The 25654-nt window shown below is 40.4% G+C and overlaps 1 protein-coding gene across 5 annotated transcripts in view; it reads left to right on the top strand.

Moving 5' to 3' along the window:
- The window catches only part of NYAP2 (neuronal tyrosine-phosphorylated phosphoinositide-3-kinase adaptor 2), a 254263-nt gene that overhangs the window by 74313 nt on the left and 154296 nt on the right, over positions 1-25654 (top strand). Inside the window, exon 1 of one of the 5 annotated variants that reach the window (XM_060623921.3) lies at positions 7459-7717. The exons of the other annotated variants lie outside the window; for them this stretch is intronic. Within the exon in view, the coding sequence (XP_060479904.1) occupies positions 7680-7717 (38 nt within the window). The 5' untranslated portion in view covers positions 7459-7679. Of the gene's footprint in view, positions 1-7458; positions 7718-25654 lie in introns of those variants that run through there. 5 annotated transcript variants of the gene reach the window in all.

Below are 25654 nucleotides of genomic sequence, written 5' to 3'. Positions count from 1 at the left end.
AACATGAACTTTAGAATCAAACTTGGTCAGCCTAGTCCAGTGGTTCTCAGTGTGGGGTTGGGACCACCAGTGGCTTTAGTATGACCTGGGAGCTGGCTAGAAATGAAAACTCTTGGGGCTCATGCCAGATCTATCAAGCCAGAAACACTAAGTGGAAGGCCCATTAATATGGGTTTTAAAAAGGCCTCCAGGTAATTTTGAGACCTTCTAAAGTTTAGGTTCACCCGCCTGGCCTACGTGGACTTGGGCTGACGTACTTAGGACAATGAGTTGCTGACAGGAACCATTAGGTCTGTACCTCCTTTAACCCAACAGCTTTTTTTTTTTAATGTTTAATTATTTATTTTGAGAGAAAGAGAGTGAGAATGAGCACACGCACAAGCTGGGAAGGGGCAGAAAGAAGGAGAATCCCAAGCAGGCTCCGGCTGTCAGCACAGATCCTGACGCAGGGGGCTCGATCCCACGAACTGCCCGATCATGACCTGAACTATAACCTCAACCGACTGAGCCACCCAGGCGCCCCAACCCAATAGCTTTTTGGGAAAAGTTACTGCAGAAGGAAGCAGGGGAAGATGTGTCCAAGATTAACTTACTCCCTTTAGCTCTGGCTTTATGATGTTTTCTGCAGGACTGTTTAAAAGCAACACAGCGATGGGAAAGCGGTATGTGTCGGGACACGGGGTGTTCTTTGGGTCAGGAAGTGTACAGAGAGTACATTTTGACTTAGCTCCCTCTAACTGAACCCCATGGCCCCACACTCAGAGCAACACTGGGAAGGAAAAGATGGATATTTTCCAAATTGCTGAAGTGACGGAAGAATGGGCACAAAAGGAGAGTGATGATGTGTCGTCATCTCACAAAATTTCGGGAGCCCCAAGGGTAGATGCCTGGCAATAACTCTGCAGAGCCAGCTGTCCTATGTCTTGCAGAATGTTTACCAGCATCCCTGGCCTCCACTTGCTAGATGCCAGAAGCCATACCTGCTGGAGTCATGACAGTCAAAAATGTCTGCATTGACAAATGCCCCTTGGGGAGCAAAACTGTCCCTGCTTCCATTGGGAACCTATGCCTCGTAGGGTTTGCTCTCACTTTTTCCATCTCATGGTGCCTACTTGGAACACCTGTTCCCTGCCTACTCTTCCCTGGCCAGAAGAGCCATCATCTTCTGAGTGACACGTCCTTCTCCTGGCTGTGATTTCAGGACCCAGGTAAAAAGAGGAGACCCAGATTCTTGAGAAACTTTGTTGCCATGCGTGAAAAATCCATCAGGAGTGAGACTTAGTTAGTGAAGCCAAGAAAGCATTGAAAGTTTTTATGCTCCCGGCAACAGCCCACTTTGAAAGAATAGCCAAGGATGGGAGCTATGGTGGTAGATGAGCTGAGAAGAAAACTGCCAGCTATTAGCAGATCTGTAGGAGGTAAATGTTCTGAGCTTCGATGCGACGGAGAATTCTCTGAAGACCCGTGCAAATGGCGCTGTGCAGGAGCCCGGAGAGCAAGCAGGCACAGGCACTGAGCCTTGCCCACTGCTGAGCTGGGCTTATGGTATTAGGTACCCATGATCCCTGCTTCCAAATGCCACTGATTTCCTCCATGGAGACATCTGCTTCTCATAAGTAACCTTTGAAACAACCTCTGGATTTATTTCCAGCCCCCGCTCATCTAAATTCATTATCCTCAATGAAAGCGATTGCGGCTGTATTAAAATATAGAAGAAAGAAAAAGCCATCAGAACCCACTTCGGGGTAAGCTGGATGGAGACAATACCCTCCTTCAGGCTCTGGGATGACATTTACTTGTCTCGCTTCCTCTCTTTCCCTTCACAGTTGGGTGTCTCTGGGCCCTCCCTTTTAAGAACATTACGGGATAATAGCTATTCCCTCCTCTGAGTTCCAGCTGTTCCCCAGAAATCCCCACATTTATAAATTTGTGGTGGGAAAGGCCTTAGCAGCTACGGGTTAGTCAGTACTATGGGAGAAAGACAACACTGGGGTCACCAGCACCTCTGAAACCACACATAGACAAAAATCATGGAGTGCCATCTGGTAACTAAGGCCAGCCTCTCACTTCTGCCTGTGCTGCTTCCTATCCTCTTGGACACTCTCTGGGTACTGAGTGGGCTTTGCCTGGCTCACCTTCCCTCTCTCTCTGGGAAGGACAATCTTGGCACACTCCCTGCTTTGCACTGGGAGTCAGTAAACCGTGGCCTGCGCCTGGCCACTAACGCATATCGGTGCCAGGCATGATGGGAGAAGACAATCCACAGAGGCCCAGAGTGGGCCCTCACAGCTTCCCTTGACCGCTGCTTGAGCCGAGAGCCTCTTTCCTGCTTTCTCCTAGGTAACTTTCTACTTGATCGAATACAGATCTATATACAAATTTTAGTTAGTTTGGATAGACTGGTTTCATCCCACTTTCTAAGGTAACCTATGGTATTTCTGGTGGTACTGTCTATTCACAGGCATCCAAAGGTTTTTATAGCTGTCATTTTCTGTTAGTCTCCATCACCCTCCCAAACATCTCCCCCTTATAATCACACCCACAGGGACAATTCCATAGGCGGTGTTTTAAACAGATCTTCCGCTACCTTTATGCACAGTGGCACATCTGTTCGTAGCATTGGCAGAAGCGTAGCTGACATTCATTCCCAGGATGCTTGGTATAAGAGGAGAGGAAAGGGCCCGCCGGGACGGGAAAAGGGATTCGGTCTCAGCATTCGCAAAGCTGTCTTTTTTCTCTCGAAAATTTTCTTTTGACCCATACCGATTGACCATCAGAGAGTTCAAATCAAAATTTGTGGATTTCCATTCCATAATCCTGCTGCTACGTAGGAAAAAAGGAACACGTTTGGCAGCATAGACATAATGAAGTCACAAGTGCCAGGAGGAGAATGATAATCCGTGGCCTTTAAAAAGATAACAGATTTTGTTTATTTAATTTGAGAAAAAAAAAATTGGACTGTTCACTTTGTAAGTCCATCAGGGAAACTTAGTGGAGTTCTTATTTCATCCTTTGGATAGGCTTTTATTTCCAAACTTATCTGGGCAGGTGAGTGACCCCTTTGTGCGCCTCCTAAGGGACACTCTTCTGGGGCATATTTCAGCCAATTTCTACAACGGCCTATAGAGCTCCGTGAGACAATTGTCATGAAATGACTTCCACCATGATGCTTGCTGAGTGTGAGTTTATCAGCAGTATTGAAACAAGGACTTCCCTTAACAGGTAACTCAAGACCACACAGTAAATAGGGAAGTACACCATCCAGGTAAGGAAACGAATAGTTTCCGGCATAGCTTTGCTAAGAATCCAGGGGCAAGACCAGTCCCAACTCCACCTACAAAACTATTAATGACTAGTGACACCAACTCTCGGCTGAAAGAAGAAGTTTCACTCACTCAGCTGCACACGTACTCCAAAGTCCACATCATACCTATTTTTTTTTTTTTTGCAGTAGTTTTCCTCACAGATTAGAGCTTCCTCTTTTTCTTTCAAACATGAGCTGTCCCATCTGCCAGTAGCTGGTAATGAATCATAAAATAAGACAATGGATTTCTAATTTCTGATCGACTCTCTTATTAAAGTGTGATAAATAATGTATTGCCCCTTTTAGAGATGAAATGGGTATGTTCTCAAATCCCTAAATTTTGTGGGGGTCATGAAAGCATTGGGAGGTTCAACCCTGCTGCCCATCGTGGGACCCTGGAAGGCTTTTTAAATACCAGTGCCCAGGACCTTGACCCAGACCAAATAATAGATCTCTCTGGGGATGAATCCTTACACTACCATTTTTTACAGGTCTTCAGGTGGATCCGATGTGCAGTCGGGTTTGAAAACCACTAACTACAAGTCCATTCCCCAGAGGAGGCTCATAGCTCTGTGAAATTCCCAGCAAAATAGCTTGGGAAACTATAAACTGTGAAATCTTCTTGGACGGTCACAATACACATTTGCATGGTGTTTATCTTCGTGACCTGCAGTTAAGAAACCTGCTGAACTGTCTTTAACTTGTCTGTTCTTCATGACTTGACTATGAAACTCTTAATTCACATACTGCCCATTAGAGGGGCTTCTATCTGTCAGAGCACTTCACAAAACACAGAACTAAGTACTCTGGGGGTTGGGGCAGCTTCTAGCTCTGAGATTCAATTTCCATTCTATTCTGTTCTGTTCTATACCATTCAACATGCGATGTTGTCCCAAAGGTATCCCTTTGATTACTTACAACATAAAGACTCTTGTTCAGCTCCCTTAGCAGCAGCACACGAAACCCACAATCATTATCCTTTGAAGAGAAATTTTCAAAGCATCTCCATGAATAATGCTTTAGAGCAGTGATCTAGGATGTTTGTAGCTAAATGAAAGGAAAGACTAGTTTTGCAGAACATTGGGGATTTTCCTTGTAGATGTAAGGACATCTCCCTGACTTTCTTTGTAAATTAAATATTGTAAGTAGCACCTTCTGGGTAACAGTAATGTCCAGTAGACCAAGGAACCCTTGTTGCTTGAGAGGATTAGGTAACCCAAGACGAAGATTATCAATCCAGAGACTGAAAGGGAAGTTCACACAGGGTTGACTCTGTCAGGAGCCCTGAAAAGACAAAGATAACTGAAAAGACAAAGATGTGGATTGAAATCTTGTTATATCTTTGTCTTTTCATAAATGTGGACTTGGCAAACTTTGTCCTAAAGTTTATTATTAGACAACCTTAAATACATCTGGAAACTTGCCTAATGAGTCACATGACCAGTGTTAAGAGAAGTTGAATCTCAAGTTTGCCTACCTGAAGCATCACTCTCTTGACTACTTTTGTGAGATTATTTATTTGGTCCATTATTTAATCAGTACTTCTTGACATTATTCTTGTTCCAAGTTAATGCACAAGATGATCGGGACAGAATGAGAATCAAGATGAGAGTCTTAGAGTCTTTGAGTGCAATCCAGTCTATCCAACACCCCTTCCTAAAGATGCCTGAAGAGTTCTTAACACAGGACTTAGGAAAAAAAAGTTTAAATAAAATTGCCACACTACAGAAGGATTATTGCATATAATTTGTTACCTGTAGCATAATTATATAAGCAAGAAGTAACATATTCTATAACATACAATGCAAGAATCAAATTTCAATCAACTGTTCTCTAAAGAGCTAGAGAATTCCTTAGCTGGCTGTGGTCAAAGGAAATGTGCCATTGCTGATTAAACTCAAATCTGCTTCCTTAGGTATCTGGGTCCTACAACCTACCAATCTTATTTTGTGTTGAACACCACCACGCCCATCCGTGTTGAAGTATTTTATTTCTTTTGTTACGGATTTTACATCAGAGTTGTTTAAGTGTCTGAGTGTGCAATCTCTCAGCAATTTCTTGAAAATCAGACTTAACTATAGCAACTTCATTCCGTGTATTTCTACAGTTTTCATTACAATTGTTTATCTTTGGTAGGGACTTTGTAAATTTCCTCCTCCTCCAATGCGGATACTGCAAAGCTGTCTGCTCCAGATGGCTCCTCTCCAGTGGGTTGGGCTGGGGTTCTTTACTCTGCAGTTAGTGATGTTTCAAGTCATGAGAGATGCTTAGAGTCTCAACTTTGGGCAGGTGACATTTCCAGTTGAGTATGGTCTCAGAAAGGCTTTTCTTCTCTATAAAAGTCATAGATTCTATATCACTTCTTCTAAAGCAATAAGAGTTCTCCAGGCTCTAAGAGCTCATGATTTAATCACTTACTTTCTTTATTTTTAGTATACATTGTCTGCACATTATCAGGTAGTAAAAATTGGGAAAGCTGTGTCCCATCTGGCTGTGGAACAGGAATAGACAGAAACAGTGGAGAAGGTATTGGTGTGGACCAAAAGGATGTGGGTTGATTCTGGGGCCTGTATGGAGCAGATAAATGTCAGAGTGTGTCCCTGAGTAGTTAAGGCCAGGAGAAGGTCCATGTTCCTATCATGTGTTGGCTGGTCCATGGTACCTGGGACTGGTGGGTCATAGGAGGACAAAGTCCCTATGGTGCCCACAGCTCACAGTGACTATCTCTCTGCTTGTTGATTGTGAGAAGCATCTATGTCAGGGCCATGAGAGGCAAGCCTGTTTGAACGAGGCCATCTTGTCCAGCATATCTATATTCTAAGACACTATTTTTGGAATTTTTTTCTTTAAAAAATTCCCCATGTCCCATACATTTTAAGACTATGCAAAAGCTCTGGGGATAGGCAGGCCTGGTTCAAAACCAACTTAATTTCAAACTGTGAGACCTTGGACAAGTTACTTAGGCTTCTTAAAGTTCATCTTTCCATCTGCAAAATGGGGACTATTATAGTTCCTAATTCATATGGCTGTATGGAGATAGTTCATATACAAGATAGTGTCTTAAACATAGATGGTTATAATTTTGTTATTGCTATCATTATTATTATTATGAGTAATTTAGTCCATACACTGTGACATTTCATTAAATGTAGTTATCTGGTGTCATTAATCCTCCATTCAAATGTAAGTCATGTGGCATGATACAAACAGGCAGATTGTCATAGACGTGGAACATTCTGGAATTGAGTCTGCCAGTCAATTTACCAATCAGAGTGTGTTCTTTCATTGATAAATTGGGTCCAATCACACAATACTGTGTATTCACAAGGACATTGTGGTACACATATCATTTGAGGAATACAGGTATTTTGCATAAATATAAAAGACTGATTAATTTAGATGTTACTTCCACGAGGTATCCTGTCAGTTTGCTTGGTACAGAGTAAAGTAGGGACTGCTGAAATAAGTGCGCATTTATAACAACTTTTCTGTTTTTTAAAACGTGTGTTTAAGATGCATTCCCCAAAAATATATTGGTAGGGTGAGGACACTATTCCCGGTTTCAGGAAAAAGCTCGGGTTGTTGTAGAGCCATGAACTTGGAGCTGCAGAGTGACATCTGCTTATAGTCACGTTTATCTCACACCAGCACAGCACGTAAGGAGAAAACTCCCTATCATTTCTCAAGCCACTCAGAGCAAGCCCTTAACAATGGCCGAGAATCGAGCCCATGCTTCCAGGTGCCTCTGTGATCTTACCTCCGACTCTTCTCTTTAGTTTGTGTTCCTCGTTATCCAGTTATTTAATTTGTAAAATGGGGGTATGTGTGTAGAAACACATCATAAGGCATGTATGACAACACTCAGTGCTCCTAAGGAAGAAAAAACCAAATGATTTATAAATCCAAGTTGGTGGGAACACTGGCAGTTCCCCTCATGTGAGGGAATGTGACACATAGATCACCGACTTTCATTGAGCTAGACAAATTACTCAATGACTGTGTCTCCCCACAAAACTGGATGTGAACCAAAGTTTCTGTCACCTGATTTACTGTGAATAGTCTCTGTATCTCTGAAGGGAAATGGGAAGTGTTAGTTCGCTTGATTTTAAGGATGACTTCAAAAGGCAAGAATGACTCAGTCGCCATCATGCATTCAGTCACATCAAACCCTGCCCGTTGTGCAAGTTCAGTCACTAATGCTTTACTTTGAGGTGACCAGTTCTTCTGGATTCACCTTCTTGCCCCCAATTAGCCATTCGTTTCTGCTCCAGAGCCTGCTTGTGTCTTATGAAGGAAGATATCAGATATCAAGATACGACATTCCATTCCTTCCAGAAAACTGGGTCCTACGGAGGGTAAAAGAGGTTTGGAAGAAATGATTTGCAAACAGGCTTTCCACATGTATCTGTCAAGGTACGGTTGTGCGGTCTTGTTTTGTTTTGTGTTCTGAACTTGGTGGTACTGTCTAAGGGGATGTTGTTTACTATTATTTACCATTCCTGCTAATGATGCTTTCGGGGTTGAGGTGGGGTGGGAAGATGTGGTGGAAAACACCGATTTCTGTTTAGAGAGCTGGTGTGCACAATGCAATTGCATTTGTACCTCCATCCTTATGGAAGAGTCTTGTTTGCCCGGATTTTACCAAAGTTTAAATGTAACACAAGAGAAAACTACAGAACTTGTTATGACTGCGTTTCTTCTACCATTGTTAGGAAAAACTCATAATACCTACCAAAAACAATGCATTAGCTTTATCTAAACTCACTAAATGTGGCCCGAAAAAGTCAAAGCACTGCCTTTGCTCATCACGCAGAATTCAATTAGTGGTGCTTATGTAACTCTCCGTGGTAAAATGTTTACCTGTGCTTATTTTGATAATTTAGAAGGAAACATTAATAGGACAGTTTTTCTGAAAAGAGAGTCTCCCACATGTTCAAGACTTCATGAAGACTATTAAAAACAAACCTACGAAACGGCACTGGTCCCCACCTCACTTTAGGAACCTTTACCTTATTGGAGAACAAAACATTGAAACTATGAAATGAATTAGAAGAATAAAGTCTATCTTCTCTGCACTTCTGCTGGCATAAGAACTAGAGAAGCTTAGAGAAATCAGCTATCAGGGGGATTGGATTGAATGGTACTGGGGAATGAATTGGAGCTGGGTTTTAAAGAACAGGTAGGATTAGAAGAAATGGGCAGGGTAGCTTTCACCAGAAGAATGCATTAGTCACTCGATGGCATCTGAAGGAGGTTTCTTTTCTTTTTCTCTTTCACGTCACTGCTCTCTTCGTGGTATCCATCCTGATCATCCAGCTCCCACTTTGGGAAAGATAAATATCACATTCTCTGTTGAACGACCAGGACCTAACACTCTGCCTGTGTCAAACAGGTCTTCAAGAATTAATGGGTTTAATGAATTAACTGGATATGGATTCATTAATCAGGTGTCTGTATTTTGGTGGAGGGCATCGGATGAGAATGGATATTGGTGAGTATAGAAGCAGAAAATAAGGTTGAAAATGTTTGGCGTTGTCACATTATAACATATTTTTGAATCAAATGCAGCTGTGGGCATTGGAGCAAGGGGGCGTCCCCTTAAATGGGCCTTCAGTAGGCTGACCTAGTAATGTTATGGCAAAGAGATGGGAGGAGGCTACTCACCAAACCTGGTGGTTGCATGGGGTCGCTTGTGCATGTGATGATGACAACCTTGCCTGCCATGCCCCTGAACCAACTGACCATGACGCCACATTTGACCGACCCGAGCTTTTCACATTAACACTGAAGTACAGGGATGAGGGCGTTGAGGGTATGTGCTGGGGAGTGATAATAATGAACTTAAGCTGTATACAGCAAGGCAATCTTTTCAGCAATTGAGGAGGAATACGGAGAAAATTGCAAAGCCCGGTGGATAGGAGTTGCCAAATAAATGACAAAGAGGACTTGAGCTTAGCCAAGCAGAGGTAGTGAGCCAGAAAGATAGATGTTGGTAGTCAATAATGCAGATGTTTACATTGACTTTATGGAGAGGGCGAAGGTATTGGAAATCAAAAGGTCCAGGTCTGACCTCAGGAGTGGCAGCTGAGATAAGAAGAAACAAGGTATCTTTGGGAGGAGATATCAAGAAATTGAGTGGTCGGGGAATGTGTGAATATTTAACACTGTGTCTTATGTATTCCCAATTTAATCTAAAACTTACAATATTTCATCTCCCATTTTTTAAATGAAATGAATCCAGTGAAATCTCTTTTGGTGATTTCAGTCTGGATTCAAATCCTAATATTTTTCAAGGCAAACTCTTTAAGAGAAAACTGAAACAGGTGCCCGCAAATGACAGTTACAAATGGAGGGTGGGGGGCAGGGAACACTGCCAAGGAATCATTAAGTTAATTATGTTCCTTAAGTTGAACCATTCCTCAGTAAATAAGAAACTCCTTTTTCAATAAGGCAGCCATGAAGTCACATCTCCCTGGTCTTCTTGGATGTGCATAGAAGGATTTATTTTAATAAGGTAGAGCTTGAATTTAAATGTGCTCTCCAATAAACTGTAAGCCCTGAGGGGGTGTGTATCTTTCACTAGGGTAAGGCACCGGCTCATTGTGCTCTCACATGCGACAAATAACAGATGATAAATATTATAATGAGGCCAACTAAGATACTGCATCCATTATCATGAGGAAATTGTTTCTTTTTATTTGAAGATGCACCGTGGGCATTAAAACTGTTGCTAATATGTTGTGATAATAGCTTCCAATTTGTTATGAATAAAGATGTGTAAGAGAGGATGAGGCCTGATCAAAGGCGAATTTTAACACCGGACCCTGAAGCCCCTAAGGGGTGCACCATAAAGCAAATAATCCAAGTGCTTGCGTTGACACAGAGCATTAGATTCAATTATTTTGTCTGAAGGAAACCAATCAGGGAAAGTGACTTGTTCCCGGAAAGTCATTCTAGAAAATAGGGAGCCAAGCTTCTGGCCTCTGTGTAGGCCATCCGTAGCATCTGTCTTTCAGTCTATCACCTTATTACATTTGGGTGCATTAAGTGGATGTACAACCTGTTGGGGATAAAGACCGCACGTTGGCTACTCCATTTAGAGCAACTAATGCATCCATGAATGAGTATTTGGTTCTTAAGTAGCGTCTCTAGTGATTCACATTTACATGTCACATTGATTCTATGAATGAGGGATGGAAGGTTGGTTTTTAGAACTGCAGGCATTTTTTTTAATGGACTTTAAAAATACCAAGGAGTGCAGTTCTCAGCTTTACCAGTTTGCAGAGGTGGTATATTCAATAGAAAGGTTTGTGAAATGATTTTTGTTGTCAAACAGGAAAAAACACTTTATGAATATAACCTGGCCTTGTTTTACATTCTCACTGGAATGCCACAAATATACTGAGGGATTGTTGGGTTAAGGTATTACTACCCCGTTTGAAAAGTGACTGACTCTATTTGGAAATGAATTCCCTAGTGGTCGCATGATGATTTAAGAGCAGAGCCAAAAACAAAATTTCCAAAAAAGATTGGCAAAAGCATGTGTGTGCACTATGTGTGTGTGTATCCGAGTATGTCAGTGTGTGCGTGTGTGTGTGTGTGAATGCGTGTGTAATCTATAGTGCCCTTCTCTGCAGATGCATAGCTTATAAAATTTTTTCCCCACTTCGTAGGTACTTCCTGGAAAAAAAAAAGTGGTTTGACTATTCAGTTGTGGATCTTGAGTTCAGTTCTCTTTAGGAGTTGGGAATTTCTGGACAACATAATGTTCTTATTCTCTCTGTTTCACTTTATCTACTCACTTCTTTCCAAACCAAACTTGCACTAAAAAAAAAAAAAATTGGTCTGCCAGACTTATTTTAGTGAAGCAAAGTTTCTAGATAGTTGTAACACTTTAATACACCTGTAAATAATGCATGAATATAATTAACAACATTTTTCTTTTAATTAATGAGTGAATTTAATTTAAATCCTTCAATATTAACCCATTACTTTTTTATGCTCAAAAAAGCATACCACATGCCATAGGATATAAAGGAATGAACAAAGTTTGATCCCCATCCTCAAAAATTCCAGAGTCTCATGTTTTATATAATGGCTATAATGTAAGGCAGAAAGTGACAAGTAATACGAAAGAAATTCAAGCTAAGGAGAGAGAGCATGTTGATGAAAGGATGATATTCAGGGAAGACACAACATTCAGATTAGACCCTGATGGACTTGAAATTTATTATGACTTTTTTCTTATAATTTTTTTAATGTTTATTTATTTTTGAAGGAAAGGGAGACAGAGCGTGAGCGGGGAAGAGGCAGAGAGAGAGGGAGACACAGAATCCAAAATGGGCTCTAGGCTCTGAATGTCAGCACAGAGCCCCACGCGGGGCTCGAACTCACGAACTGCGAGATCATGACCTGAGCCGAAGTCAGTTGCTTAACTGACTGAGCCACCCAGGCACCCCTATTATGACTTTTTTCAAATGGAAATGTAGTTTGGAAAGGAAAGGCTCCCAGGAGAGAGAACTATGTGAGTGGATGATAGAAAATTGGAAAGGAGGTCGGGCCAGATCATGCAAAGCCTGAATTGCCTTACAGAGGAAATGGACTCTATTTTGCATATTTCTAGAGAAACGAAGTGGGGTGATCCTATTTCTTTTTTATAACTATTTTTTCAGGTTAATGATTAGTATTCGGGAAAACTGAGATAGAGAATCCAATTAAGAGTATCACTTAGTGGTCAATCCTGAAAGTTAATATGAACCTTGCAGATGGTTTGGAAAATAGGAAATCCAAGGAGAAGAGGAAGGATTTGTTGACCAGTTGAATGTACGCATATAAGAAGAAACTAGGTGTCAAATTGTTTGGAAGGTTTAGTTCTCTGTGACTGATAGACTGATGATCCTATAGAGGACTAAGTATCAATAGAAGGAACAGGGAAATGATGCTGAGCTCACATTGACCTTGAGTGTCAAAGAAATATCCATTTGGAAATATCCAGCATTGTAGAGGGAGAGCAAATATATGTCTCAGGCTACAAGAGACAGTGGAATATTAAATTCGAAATCATATAAATAAAGAGCGTTCAAGTCTTTAAAAATGCTATTTCTTTTGTCGGAAAAAGGAGAAATAAGGAAAACAGGACCTTGACTTGTACTGAAGCATGAGGGGTAGAAAGTCAGTGAAGATACTAAGTAGGAGCAATGAAAATGATGAAAAGTAAAAAAGGATGATGGCAGGGAAGCCAAATAACAACAACAACAACGGGACATTCCAGAAAAAAGTTGTGCTCAAGAAGAGTGAAAACAGCTGTAAAGGGATAAAGAAGAATCTGAACACCCAAAAAGGAAAATCTCTGAGATTACGGAATTAGCATATTATAGTGAAAAATTCTACTGAGGGAGATTGAGTCAAGACTCCAGAGAAAGGGCACAGTTCACGATGTGGAGAACTTCAACGTTGGAGAGAAAGACAAAGGAGTCTCCCGTTGGGGGGCAAACTCTTCTCAGTGAAACAGACCTGCGGGTGCTCTGCTGAGGGCCTGGGCTGCGATTTACCAAAACCAGGGGGTCTTAAAACTTTGAAAGAGTCACGATAAGGTGTACACCATGGGTGAATGTAGTGCCACCCTCACTCTTAAAAAGGGTGACTTTAAGTTGAATTCAGATAATCTGAAAATACTATCTAGGAAGACATTGGGTGATTGTTGGCCTGATACAGAAGATGCGAGAACTCTGTATTTTTACGCATTGAGAGATCATTTCCACCACTGTTCTGTACAGGCATGTCTAGAGTTTCCTGATCTTTCCAAAGGAAATTTTCCTCTGTCACCCCGTAACTCTGTTGAAACTACAAACTTTTTCTGGGAATGGAGCAGACTATGTTGCAAGTGGCATTTCACTGTGCTCAAATACTCTGCATCTATAGTACTTTCCACAAAGGTTTTGAGATCTTTTATTCAAGAAATTTAGAGCATCATTCCATTGAATTTTAAGATGCCATTTTCAAGAGAGGCGCATACTACAAATCTTTGCGAGGGGTGAATGCCTCACATTTGAGATAGAACTGACATTAAAGCTTTCTTATTACAGTCTTCTCCTTTGGCTTGGCAAATCTTATCATCTCTCTTCTAGAAGGTAAATGAATGAGTGACTATGGCGTTGGAAGTTTTACAGATTCAAGGAAAACTCATTTTTCTGGCTGTGAAATGCATGTCTAGTAACTTTGGGCTATATCAATCCCTTTATGCCAATATCCTGGATAATATAGGCTCTACAAAATGAGGTATAAATTTTCCTATTTTTGCATACATTATCAGCAGCTTTCAATGATGATGTCAGATTCTAATGTAGCGACATAGGTAATGATCTAGTCTGGGAAATTCCGTAGTTTCCCAGCTACTGATATGTCACTTCTCAGAAGAGAAAATATATTGAAGTAGTACTGAAGAGCATGGAATCTGCTGCTTTTCCTGAGTTGTCTGGCTCTTTCCTGAACTGAGAACATTGTTTTGCACACTATCACCACTAAGAAAATGTGCTCTCCTTCCAGGGTCCATTTCCAAAGTGACTTAAAAATGTAATGGCTTAAATAATTTTCCACGAGTGAATTAATATTCCGCATTATTTTTTTGGGCTGTATGCAATAGTATATATCAAGGAAAATTTGATGTTTTAGAATGGTTATTTCTAAAGTAACTTCCTTTGAATCAATTATCTTTAAGTCTTGCATAATATTAGGGGAAGGACAGAGCGATGAAACCAACATTTTTTGAGACTTACTGTGCCTCTACTATCTACTATATGCCAGGTTCTTTGCTAGCGGATTTATTTGTAGAATATGAATATAGAAGATCTAATATAATTGAGACCTGATTGAACAAAAGTAAAAAAATAGAGAAATATCAAGAAGAGAAACACATAAGCACATACAACACTTAAAAACATTTTTTTTAATGTTTATTTATTTTTGAGAGAGAGAGAGACAGAGTCCCAGTGGGGGAGGGGCAGAGAAAGAGGGTGACACAGAATCTGAAGCAGGTTCCAGGCTCTGAGCTGTCACCACAGAGCCTGACATGGGGCTTGAACCCACGAACCTCGAGAACATGACCTGAGCCGAAGTCGGACGCGTAACCAACTGAGTCGCCCAGGTGCCCTGCACATACAAAACTTTCTAAAATTCAAGGTTGTCAATACACATCGTTCACCAAATTTTGCAACAGAGTCATTCGCTTGTGTACGTTTTCCCCGATTCCGCTTCTATAAAAACTTCGTGCTTAATATGTGCTCATTAGTTTTCCCTTTTTAATGTGGCTTCAGTTTCTTAAAAGCAGTGCCAGAATTTCAAGACATTTGGAAAAACAAGCACAATTCAGAGTCCTTTTAGATTTCACAGATTTACCTTAATCTCATGTCATCCATGTAGACCTTTTTTTTTTTTTTTTTTTATTAAGTCTCCTTTTATTGAGAATCTTCGAAGCAGTCAACAGAGTTTTTCAACAGAGTTCCTAGGGAAATTCTCACTAATTATTCACACTCATATTCTTTGGTTTATATAATATTTAAAACTATATAGCTATGGCCCAAAGCACAGTAGACATAAGCAGGATTGACAGCAAACATAACTAATTCTCAGAAGCACACAGTTACAATTTAGTCTCTAGAACATACGTGTGTGGACGTGCCAGAGAGCTTGGCCTGTTGACTATGGGTATTTACAATGCTATGGCTGTTAATCAATATGTTTTACAAAGTTAAAGAAGAATCCAATCTAACCCATGGATCTGTTAAATAAAATAAAAATTATCTACAAACAATATGACAGGTAGCTATTAAGAGCCTCCATTTTGTTTTTTTTTTTATTAAAAAATTTTTTTTAAACGTTTATTTATTTTTGAGACAGAGAGAGACAGAGCATGAACGGGGGGGGGGGGGGCAGAGAGAGAGGGAGACACAGAATCTGAAACAGGCTCCAGGCTCTGAGCTGTCAGCACAGAGCCCGACGTGGGCTGGAACTACTCACGGACCGTGAGATCATGACCTGAGCCGAAGTCGGACGCTTAACCGACCAAGCCACCCAGGCGCCCCGCTTCCATTTTGTTTTAACAGTGAAAATACTTCTTGGATAATCTTACCTGAGTCTCATAGTGTCATTTCAGCTTTTATCCTTCCAATAATGGTTGGGGAATCCTAAGCCAAAAAAAATTAAAGAAGAGAAGGTTCCCGAAAATATCAAACAATATTTCATGAGTCATATCTTTCCCTCCCTTCCATTATCCCTACCTACTTTCTTCTTTTTGGAAATAGTTGATGGTCTGTCCCTCAAGGGGCTCACAGACCAATAGAGGAGGTCCACTCACAGATGACAACTGTAGAGTGCCATAAAGGAAGGGCTCTGATATGGAGAAGCACAGAACCCCTTGACAGCCCAGACGGGAGGTAATTGAGTTCAACTTTGATAAAGCCTGGCTGATAATGGGAGCCTCCTTCGAAGAGACTACTATATCTGAATTAGATCTTAAAACATGATTTAGCCAAAGGAAGAAGTTCAGGAAGACAGAGCAGCGTGACTGCTGCCTGGGGTCATGATGTAACCTGTCTGTCTCCTCAAGACTCATTGCCACACTTGACATGTGGTTGGTCTTGAACTTTACCTTTGAGTCAACAATCTGGAACAAAGTGAAGGTGGGAACATGTTATATCAGGATAATCTTAAAATCAAGGAGGGACAATGTCGCAGTTGAGACTTAGCATAAGATCTGAATATTTGAAAGACCTTGAGTGTTATATGAAATTGCACATTTTTAGTCCGAAGAAATGGAAAAGCCATCAGGGAGTTTTAATTTAGGGAGTGACATGAACAAATCTGCATTTACAAGGATAATCTGGCAGCAATGTGGAAAAAAAAAAAAAAAAGATCAGCTAAGAAGCCATTGCATTAATTGAACCCAGAAATGATGAGCATCTAAACCAAAGCAGGACAGTGGAGACGGAGAAGAGGGGATTAAGCTGATCCTTGAATTCAAATTATTAACTCTTCTAACAAGGACAGGAATTAATAATGTTTGAGGACTCACAGATTTTTCCTTCCTCCTTTATCATAAATTAAGAAAATGGAGACTATATGGGAAATAGTGCAGACTGTCATTGAACAACATTATCATCCTGGGCGCCTGGATGGCTCAGTAGGTTGAGCACCCGACTTCGGCTCAGGTCATGATCTCACGGTTTGTGAGTTCGAGCCCCACATCGGGCTCTGTGCTCTCAGTTCTGAGCCTGGAGCCTGCTTTGGATTCTGTGTCTCCCTGTCTCTCTGCTCCTCCCTCACTCACGCTCTGTCTCTCTCTGTCTCTCAAAAAATGAATAAACGTTGGGGCGCCTGGGTGACTCAGTCGGTTAAGCGTCCGACTTCGGCTCAGGTCACGATCTCGCGGTATGTGAGTTCGAGCCCCGCATCGGGCTCTGTGCTGACTGCTCAGAGCCTGGAGCCCGTTTCAGATTCTGTGTCTCCCTCTCTCTCTGACCCTCCCCCGCTCATGGTCTGTCTCTCTCTGTCTCAAAAATAAATAAATGTTAAAAAAAAAATTTAAAAAAAATGAATAAACGTTAAAAAAAAAGAAAAAGAAAAGAAAAACATTATCATCCATCCGGGTGGTTAAGAAACCCAGGAGTTACTCTTGAACTTTTCCAATCATATATTTCTGCATTCATTCATTTAATAAATATTTATTGGGTGACCTCTTTGAGCCAGGCATCATTCTAGCCTTTGGGAATACAAAACAAACAGGTTCGATCAAGTTCTGCCCAAATACCTCTATAATTTTTTGGTTTCTCTAGATCCTCACGGTCAACACACAAATTCTCTTCTCCCCACTTCTCTCCCTTTTCTGATTAAGTTTTACTCATGCTCTGTATCAGCTGAAAAGCCACTTCCTCCATGGGACTTCCCAGCCCCTCCGTCATGGTCAGGACCTCACGACTCGTTCTTCCATTCCACCTGCTCTGTACTTCCTCTAAGAGCACATCCAACCACATGGTGCTGAAATCATGCTGGTTCAATAGCCTGTGGTTCCCTGAGGATACTGACCCCTGGGCTTTGGTCACGGCCAGAAAGTAAGTCCTCGGATACTTTTTGAATAAATAGTGAGTAAATGAATTAAATGCCTCAACGTAGAGTTGTTTCTTCCTCTGTAAAAATTATACCTTTGAGAAAGCCAAACCCATATTATACTTTAAACTGGCCTGAAGTTAGCCCTGTCTGCTGAGGAGGTTCAAGGCCATTAAATGTTAACATTCTGTATTTCTAGTTTCCACTTCTAGGTTGGAAAAAATGAGCCACATATGGTTAGCTAAACTCATTTGTAAAAAGTTGGCATGTTCTCAAACCGCATTCAAAGCTTATGTCAGTTTTGAAGACACAAATAAAATATATTTTCTAGAACCTCCCCGTCTTTGGTTGAATTTTTGGAAAAGATCTCCCACGATGTGAAGTTCTGTAAACTATGTTCTAAGTTGAATCTGAATATCACGATTTGATTTGAATTTTCCCTATACCCTCTTTTCTTCAAGCCATGACACTTTAAGAAGCAGGAAAATCTTATTTATGTACAGACATAGGAAATATTTTAATTTTAAATTCCATAGTGCCATAGATAATAACATATGTTAATCTTAAAAGCAGTTGTCATGTCTTAGTAAAAATAAGTCTCTGAAAGATGCTCTGTAGAATGTTCTATGCCTACTCTTTAATAAGCATATAACTTTGATAAAGGTTAACAATCTCTATTCCCTGCTCACACTTCCTTTACTTTTATTATTTTTAATTATTAATAATGAATTTATTATTATATCTTGGATTTTATTGTTATGAATAAGCATCAAGTGAATCATAGCATGATCAACCTCAAACTATTGACAATAAGTACTTTGTGATTAAAAATGTTAATCATTAAAATGATTTAATAAAATCATAAAAATGTTTAATCATTAAAAATGATTAAAAATTTGTGGGGCACCTGGGTGGCTCAGTTGGTTGAGCATCCGACTTTGGCTCAGGTCATGATCTCAGGGTTCATGATTTCAAGTTCCATGTTGGGTTTTGTGCTGACCGCTCAGAGCCTGGAGCTTGCTTCAGATTCTGTGTCTGCCTCTCTGCCCTTCTGCCACTTGTGCTCTCTCTCTCTCTCTCAAATTAAAAAGATTTTTAAAAAGTTACATTTTTTTCAAGCATAACTCCCTAGCCATGATTGCCCTGAACCCTAACTTTCATAAAAATTTTAAATATTATGAAGTTTGACATAATAACCGTAAATGTATTCAGTAGATTTGCCAAACTCTATATTGTACTCAACCAATAATTATGACAGAAAAAAATGAATTATTTTTGCTCTTTTTTCTTTACTTTGGAGCAATTTGTTTTTTCTGGATTTGGAGGTATGTCGTATGTCAATCACTGTCAAAGTCCACTTATGGAAATAAGCAAATTGTACTGATATTCCTTTATGGTGCTGTGGGCTGGAAACTGATCATTAAGATATTTATTTTATAGTTGGGTACCGAGAGACAAAAAGTGATACGGAGTTGCCTGGTAAATTAATGTTTGTCCAACTTCCATTTGTACTGGCCACATTGCTAGGTGACTTTGAAATTTTTAATCTTCTTTTAATTTCTTACAACGACCCTGGAAAGTACTTCCATCATTATGAAGATAAAGGTAATTGAGGCTCAGAAAACATGTGCCTCCTACCTAAAATGAGAAAATTAGTCACTGGTTGATTAGATATGTCATACTCTTTCTGAAGTATCAAATTTGGGGCAATGCTGAAATATTCTAGCAAGGAGAAATAACAGATTAGATGCTTAAGAATATCAACTTTAAGTGTAACATCTGGAGCTAACGGAAATTGCGTGTTATCTCTTTGGGGCAGTTTTTTTTTTCTTTTCTTTTCTTTTCTGTTTTATTCTGTTTTGTTTTGCTTTTCCATAACCGTTCACCATAGCAGTTGACAAAACAAGTGTGTAAAGATTCCATTTTTAACACTTGGCCTTAAGATCCAAGAAGTGTCAATAAATAGCCAGACACAAGAAGTTAATGTCTGAAAAAAAATCTAAGAGAGTTAATATATTAGGGGCACAAAAGTAGAAATTAGGTATCACTGAGGACATGAAGTGCTGAAAATAAATGTTAGAGCTTAAGGCAAGAAATGCATAGCTTACAGCTTCGAATGAGCAACTGAGACTCAGAGAAGACATTAAGGGCGATGGTGAGTGAACAATTTGAAAGAAAATATGAACACAGTTTAATTTTACTGGAGCCAAGTTTCCGCATCAAAGTATACTGCGTGATTGAAAAAAAATATATATACATATGGGACAAACATACAAGATAGTTTATTACTCCCACTTGTAGTGTTAAGTAGGAAGAATATTTACAAGCAAGAAATAAGTACAATACATTCATTTCCTGCTCCCGATGGCATCGACTGCATTTTCTGACATAAGTTAGTCAATAGCATTTATTTAGTAACTGGTTCACTTTGGACTTTTTCCAAAGCATGTGTCAGCAAATCCAACTATTATTGCCTTTGACACAACGGAATTTAGTGGACCGTATAACTGAAGGGTTTTAGGGTTGACCTAGCTGCGGGCATAACACGATCCAGGTCTTCTACAATGCCACGGACCTGGTCCAACTAATCTCCCTTCATGGTGGCAAGAGGGATGAGGGGCGTCTGAGCTTGCACACAGTGCCCGGGATTTCCTCTGGTTGGACCTACCTGAGGCATTTGTCAGTCCCTACAACAATCTTCGTGGCCACAGGGATCTGGTGGTGGGTTGGTTGGGTCTGAGTAAAGAGTCCTCGATCTGACTATCCTCACAGAGGACTTACTTCCTTGGTTCATTGTTCCTTCATAAAACACGTGTTTGAGCACTTACGATGTGCTAGTGACTACAGCAAGGAGCAAGAAGACAAGATACCTGCCCTCACAAAGCTCAGGGTGAGTGAATGCGAACAGTCCCTTGTAGTCCTAAAGGCCCAAGGGGCTTGAGATGAGTTCCATCTGCCAAAAATGGAGGCAAATATAATTAATGATGCCTTTCAAAGTCTGACATTTGGTTGAGGCATATTACCTGTCAAAATAGAAAAATGTGTAACACACTAACCTCTTGGCCTATTTTATGGCCAACTTTTCTTGCACATAGATTACTTTAGCTGGAAATGATACTCAGAAGAGGCCAATGTTGAAGGGGAAAAGGATCAAGTTCTGAGGCAGGAGTCCCTTTGGTAGGGCGAGCAGCACAGGGTTATTGGCATTTAGCCTTGTGTATCTGAAGAGAAGGCAAAAGGGAAGTGACATCAAAAGCAAACTTTTAAAGTCATAATATTAATGAATGAAGTCCAAATATTAATTTTCTTCTACAATGCCTGACATGAAAGATTTGAGTAATTAACAGATGATGACAGTCAACTTGCCCACTGGCAAATTTTATTATCTCCTTTGCAGCAGTGGCCTTCATTCTCCTTTCAGGTTTCCCCCCATTTACTTCATGGCTGAATGTGCCCCTTTTCTGGTACCAGATAAATACATCTTGAAGAATCAACATAGAAAATTCCAGGTGGTTCAGAAGTTTGTGAAGGTAGAGAAATACTAGATGATGCATCTGTGTCAAACATGAATTTTTGAGCTCAACTCCACAGAATGGTTCCAGGAAAAAAAAAATCCAAGCAACAAACTCTTGGGTGATCCTTCAGTTTGCTTGAAAGAGGACATAGACGGATGGATGGATGGAATGCGATACTGTTTTTTTCCATTGGTTCTCAAGGAAGGCTCTGCTATGAAATATTGGCATGTTGGCTTCAACATCACACAGAGAAGCAAATACTTCTGTCACTTTGAGAGCTGACATCTCACCTTGCTAGCTCACCCTTTTCTAGGGTTTTGTTTTCATCTCTGAAAGGTGACAGTTCTCAGAAGGAGACACAAAACATTAATGCTGATGGATTTTCAAGAAGACAGCAAGACAAGTAACAATCTGTTGAATAGCATTGTCAAAGCAGTTTTGAAGTTCTTGTTTTGTACCTTTGTTTGTCGCAATCAACAGGTGCTTTGAAAAACAGAAGCAACTGTTGAAGGAAGTTAAGAGAACATGAGGACTATATTTGTCTAGATTATCCTGATACCTTGAGTTGAATGCAAGATTTTGCTTTGACTTTGCGTGCAGTTTCTTGAAGCTACATGGTGTCTTACGGTATTCTTTAAAAACAGTCTTACCAGGTGCATGATGATTCTACAAACAAAATTCAGGAGGACAGGATTTAAAAGTAAGGCTTCTAAAGCCAAAATAATTAAGTGCATATTTTAAGTCAGACTCTGGCCTAAGAGCTTCATGTACAGTGTCTCAGGTAAACTTGGTAACGATCCGTGAGGACAGGATTATTATTTAACAGATAGGGAAACGGGGTTAGGGATCAATAGCTACTATTGTTTGGTTTGTAAATGATGGCACTAGGGAGCGAGCCCACAACTCAGTGGCTCCAGAGCACACATGTCCAGGCCTATGCATTAGCCAATAACTTGGTTGGGGGAAAAGTTTGTAAATATTTTATCAATTACTTCCGGGAAAATGACCTCCCTTGATTCAAGCAATACTTTTGCTTTGCTTTGTTTTCTATTGGAAAAAAAGTAACCTACAACTAGATCTTGCAGCATTGTCTTCATTGTGTAAGAAAAAGCATACTTGTTTAAATTCAGGATTATGAAACTTATTTTTATTTTTGTAACATGAGATGTGTCAGGCTTCATCTATCTTGAGTGTTACAGTCTTATTGCAAAAAGACTCTGCTTTCTTTAGCTCACATTACTTTCACTTCCAGCCAAGTATTCCTACAGTGGAGATGGTCCTACCTCCCCAACCACCATTGAAATGAAGCAAGAGATTGCCCTATTTTCACAAGCATTTATTATTTCTGGGGTCTCACATTCATTTTTAGGCTTTCCCTTCCCTCTTCTTTGGTTTCTGAATTTCATTGGTTGCATGAGTATTCCCACATAAGTCAGTTAATGCCCTCTCCAAAGCAGGCACCAAGCTAGATGAGGCTAGAAGTGTGAGAGATGTATTGAGAAAGATGCCTGGGATGATGGGAAGGGAGCAGGAATAGGCAGGGCTGGCCTCTGGGTCACAATGCAGTATAACATCTGCTAAAGGAGGAGGAGTGGGAGGGGAAGAACCTCCCACCACAGTGTAGCTATGGGAAATTCTCAGCCAGCCAATAGGGGAGCTCAGACCCCCAGACCACCCAGAGAGGACTCCCACATGGGGTAGAAACAGCCAGGCCCCAAATCACATCATACTCAGCTCTTGGCCAGGAGCTTTCCAGGGACAGAGTGACCTTGACTAAAATACTTCCCCAGATTTGATGACCTTGTACAAAGCTGGTGGCCAACAGCTGCTGTCCTTGGAGACGTTTCTCTTGAAGAAGATCTAAGCCACATTCACCCTTTGCCCTCAGCAAAAGCTCTCCTACAGGTTTGGAAAACAGCTGTTTCATGGCTTCCTTAGGACTTCTTAGGACTTCTTCCTTAGGACTCTTCCTTTTCCTGAGGGGAGACTTACAAAGGAACAGTTAGAGCAATAAACTATAGCCCTCACCATTGCAGTTCATACGGGGGCTGCAAGTGATACTCATTTTCTGTTCCCTCCACCATTTATTCTGAATTCACCTCATTATCACCCTCAGCTAACACTACTCCTGGGCTCAGTGGCTTACTTGGTGAGCCTAGTCCTTCCCATGAGACATCTGAACCCCTGGTAACCAAACCCTTCTTGGGCCAGGGTTGCTGCATGGGACTGCATTTCAAAATCACGATTGGGCAAGGGAATACCAAAAGGGGTTCCACACATTTTTCGTTCTGCCCCATAATGTGGCAGCAGCCCTGCCACCTCCTGCCGATCGAGGTGTAAAACGTGTTCCACAATGGAGACGTGTCTTCTGGCCTACTGGCTACTACAAAGGGAGTTCAAGTTACCCAGGAAGCAGTTATGGCTTGTTGCTCAATGGAACCCTTCCTGTGTCTTCTAGAAAGAGTGTGCCTCCTTTGGAGAACAGAATCTCTAACCCTGTAGAGCCCAGAATCACAGGAACAGAAAATACAAATTCCCCATAATAACCACTGGGCCATTGGTTGTTGGATGACTTCATTTCTCATGGCAAGTTCTCTCTTTAAGGGAGATCTCAGTGGCCTATACTACAGCTGCTGTACCAGTATTTGGTCTCCTACCTTCAGATGATTATGTATCCCCACATATTGTTATGTAACTTGTAGTGTTTTCCTATTGAAGGAGAATCTATCCCCACCCCTTTGACATCAAGCTTGGTCATGAGACTGGTTTTAGCCAATGGAATGTGAATGAAAAATTTTATGTCATGTCTGAGCAGAAGCTTTAAGAGACACCACGTGGTTCAGTGAGTCCTTTTCTCTCTGCCACAAGAACATATCCCAGTAGGGGCTAGATCTTAGAATGGAGAAGATCCATAGAGCAGAGCTCTACACAGCTCATCTACAACCAACCCAATTAATGCATGCAAGAAACTAACCTTTTTTGTTTTAAACCACTAAGAATCAGAGGTTATTTGTTACTGCAGGATAACCTAACAAGATATGACTAATAAATTGTACATTTTTTTTAATCTGTGATACTGTGCTGGTCTCTGGCAAGTTTCCTTTGTCCCACTTTCTGATTTTTGTGTCTCCCTGGCTGTTTCTAACTAACAGATGTCTGCTCATTAACGCCTCTAACTGTTGTTCTTCATGTTTCTGAGAAGTCTGGATTGGCTACATCAGAAGCATCTGGATATAGTCTTTAAAAACACACGACTCATTGGCTGCATGTACAGAGGCTGTGACTCAAAAGATGTGATTCAGTAGTTGTTTTTATTTAGTATGGGTTCTAGAATCTGCATATTTTTAAACGTATGCATGTTTCAATAAATTCAGGAATCAGTTGTATGCTATGGTCCAAACTTTTCAATTTGCTGTAAGCTAATCATCTTTATTGGTCTCTTGACCTTAAATATACGATAACCTTTATTTCTTACCCTTAACCTTGCGTTGGACAATAGCCTTTGTATCCAGATTATTTTAGTGCCATTCCTTTATCCTTCATTCGCAGCCTGGTCAAATTAAACCAGCAACTCAGACCTACTATTGTTTGAAGTATGCATTGAATTTCTCTTTGAAAGAAGTGTGTGTGTGCGTGTGTGTGTGTGTGTGTGTGTCCATACATGGACATATATGAACAAAAGCATTCATAGTTTAAGGAAATTGTTTTCTGCTGAAAAAAATGTAATTTTGAAATGAAATAGTAGAGCTAATTATCTGGCTGGAAAAAGGCGCAGGCTCGATTTAGGTCAAAAGTAACAGAGAAATTGCTGATACAATTATTCCTAGTAACTCTCTCATAAATGCCTACTCGCATTAACACATGCATAAATCCCCTCACGTGACTATGTTACTTGGAATGAGATGACTGTCTAAATAAATCCTTAAAGCACTCTTTGTTCAGTGATATGACAACAGAAATAAGGAAAATGATTGAAGGCAAAGTTACATGAAATCAAACACCTGTGACAAAAATGAGGGCCACCGTCATCACAAATCAAAGATATACCTTCCTATTCCATCACACCCATCCCCCCACCTCCACCACTCTTAGTCTGTCTTAAATTCTTAATGATTTTTCATAAACCATGCCATTTGAGTAAGCTTTGTTTATTTTTTTTTTTGATTGATGTGCTTGAAGAAAGCACAGAGAGTAAAATGCTTGGAAACACTGCACAGGCTTAGGATGCTTACTACTATGATGTGAAAAGCTCCACCCAGGCAAGCCTTTGCTTTCATTCATGTTTCTGGATATCTCTGCTCTGGTTAGTGCCCTGAGTTTCCAGGTATCTTTATTTTGTTTCACAAAGATGGTATATGCAGTGTCTGAATGTCAACTCAAAATATTCAGAAAAAAAGTAATAAATGTAAAAAAAAATACTTTTGACTGAGTGACAAGTTGTCGATGGAATTAATGCCAGAATCAGAGTCTCATGTTCTGTCGGATGCTTTCTGGCTCTATCCACTGTGGTCACATAATTGTCCTAAGTCCTCAACTGAAGAGGGAAAGAAAAAAAAAAAAACATTCCTTATTGTTCCTGCTGGAATGTCAAATTTGTGACAAACATAATGCTATAAAAGATATGGCACAGAGAATTATGAAACCTTACCTTGAATTTCATTGTTATAAAGGCAAGCCAGCCAAAATTAAGGTTAAAAAAAAAGTTTAAATAAACATGTCTGGAAAGGTAGACTAA

The sequence above is a fragment of the Panthera onca genome, chromosome C1 (genome assembly GCF_046562875.1).
Source record: "Panthera onca isolate mPanOnc1 chromosome C1, mPanOnc1 haplotype 2, whole genome shotgun sequence".
Lineage (NCBI taxonomy): Eukaryota > Metazoa > Chordata > Mammalia > Carnivora > Felidae > Panthera > Panthera onca.
This window is presented reverse-complemented; position numbering and strand designations above follow the sequence as displayed.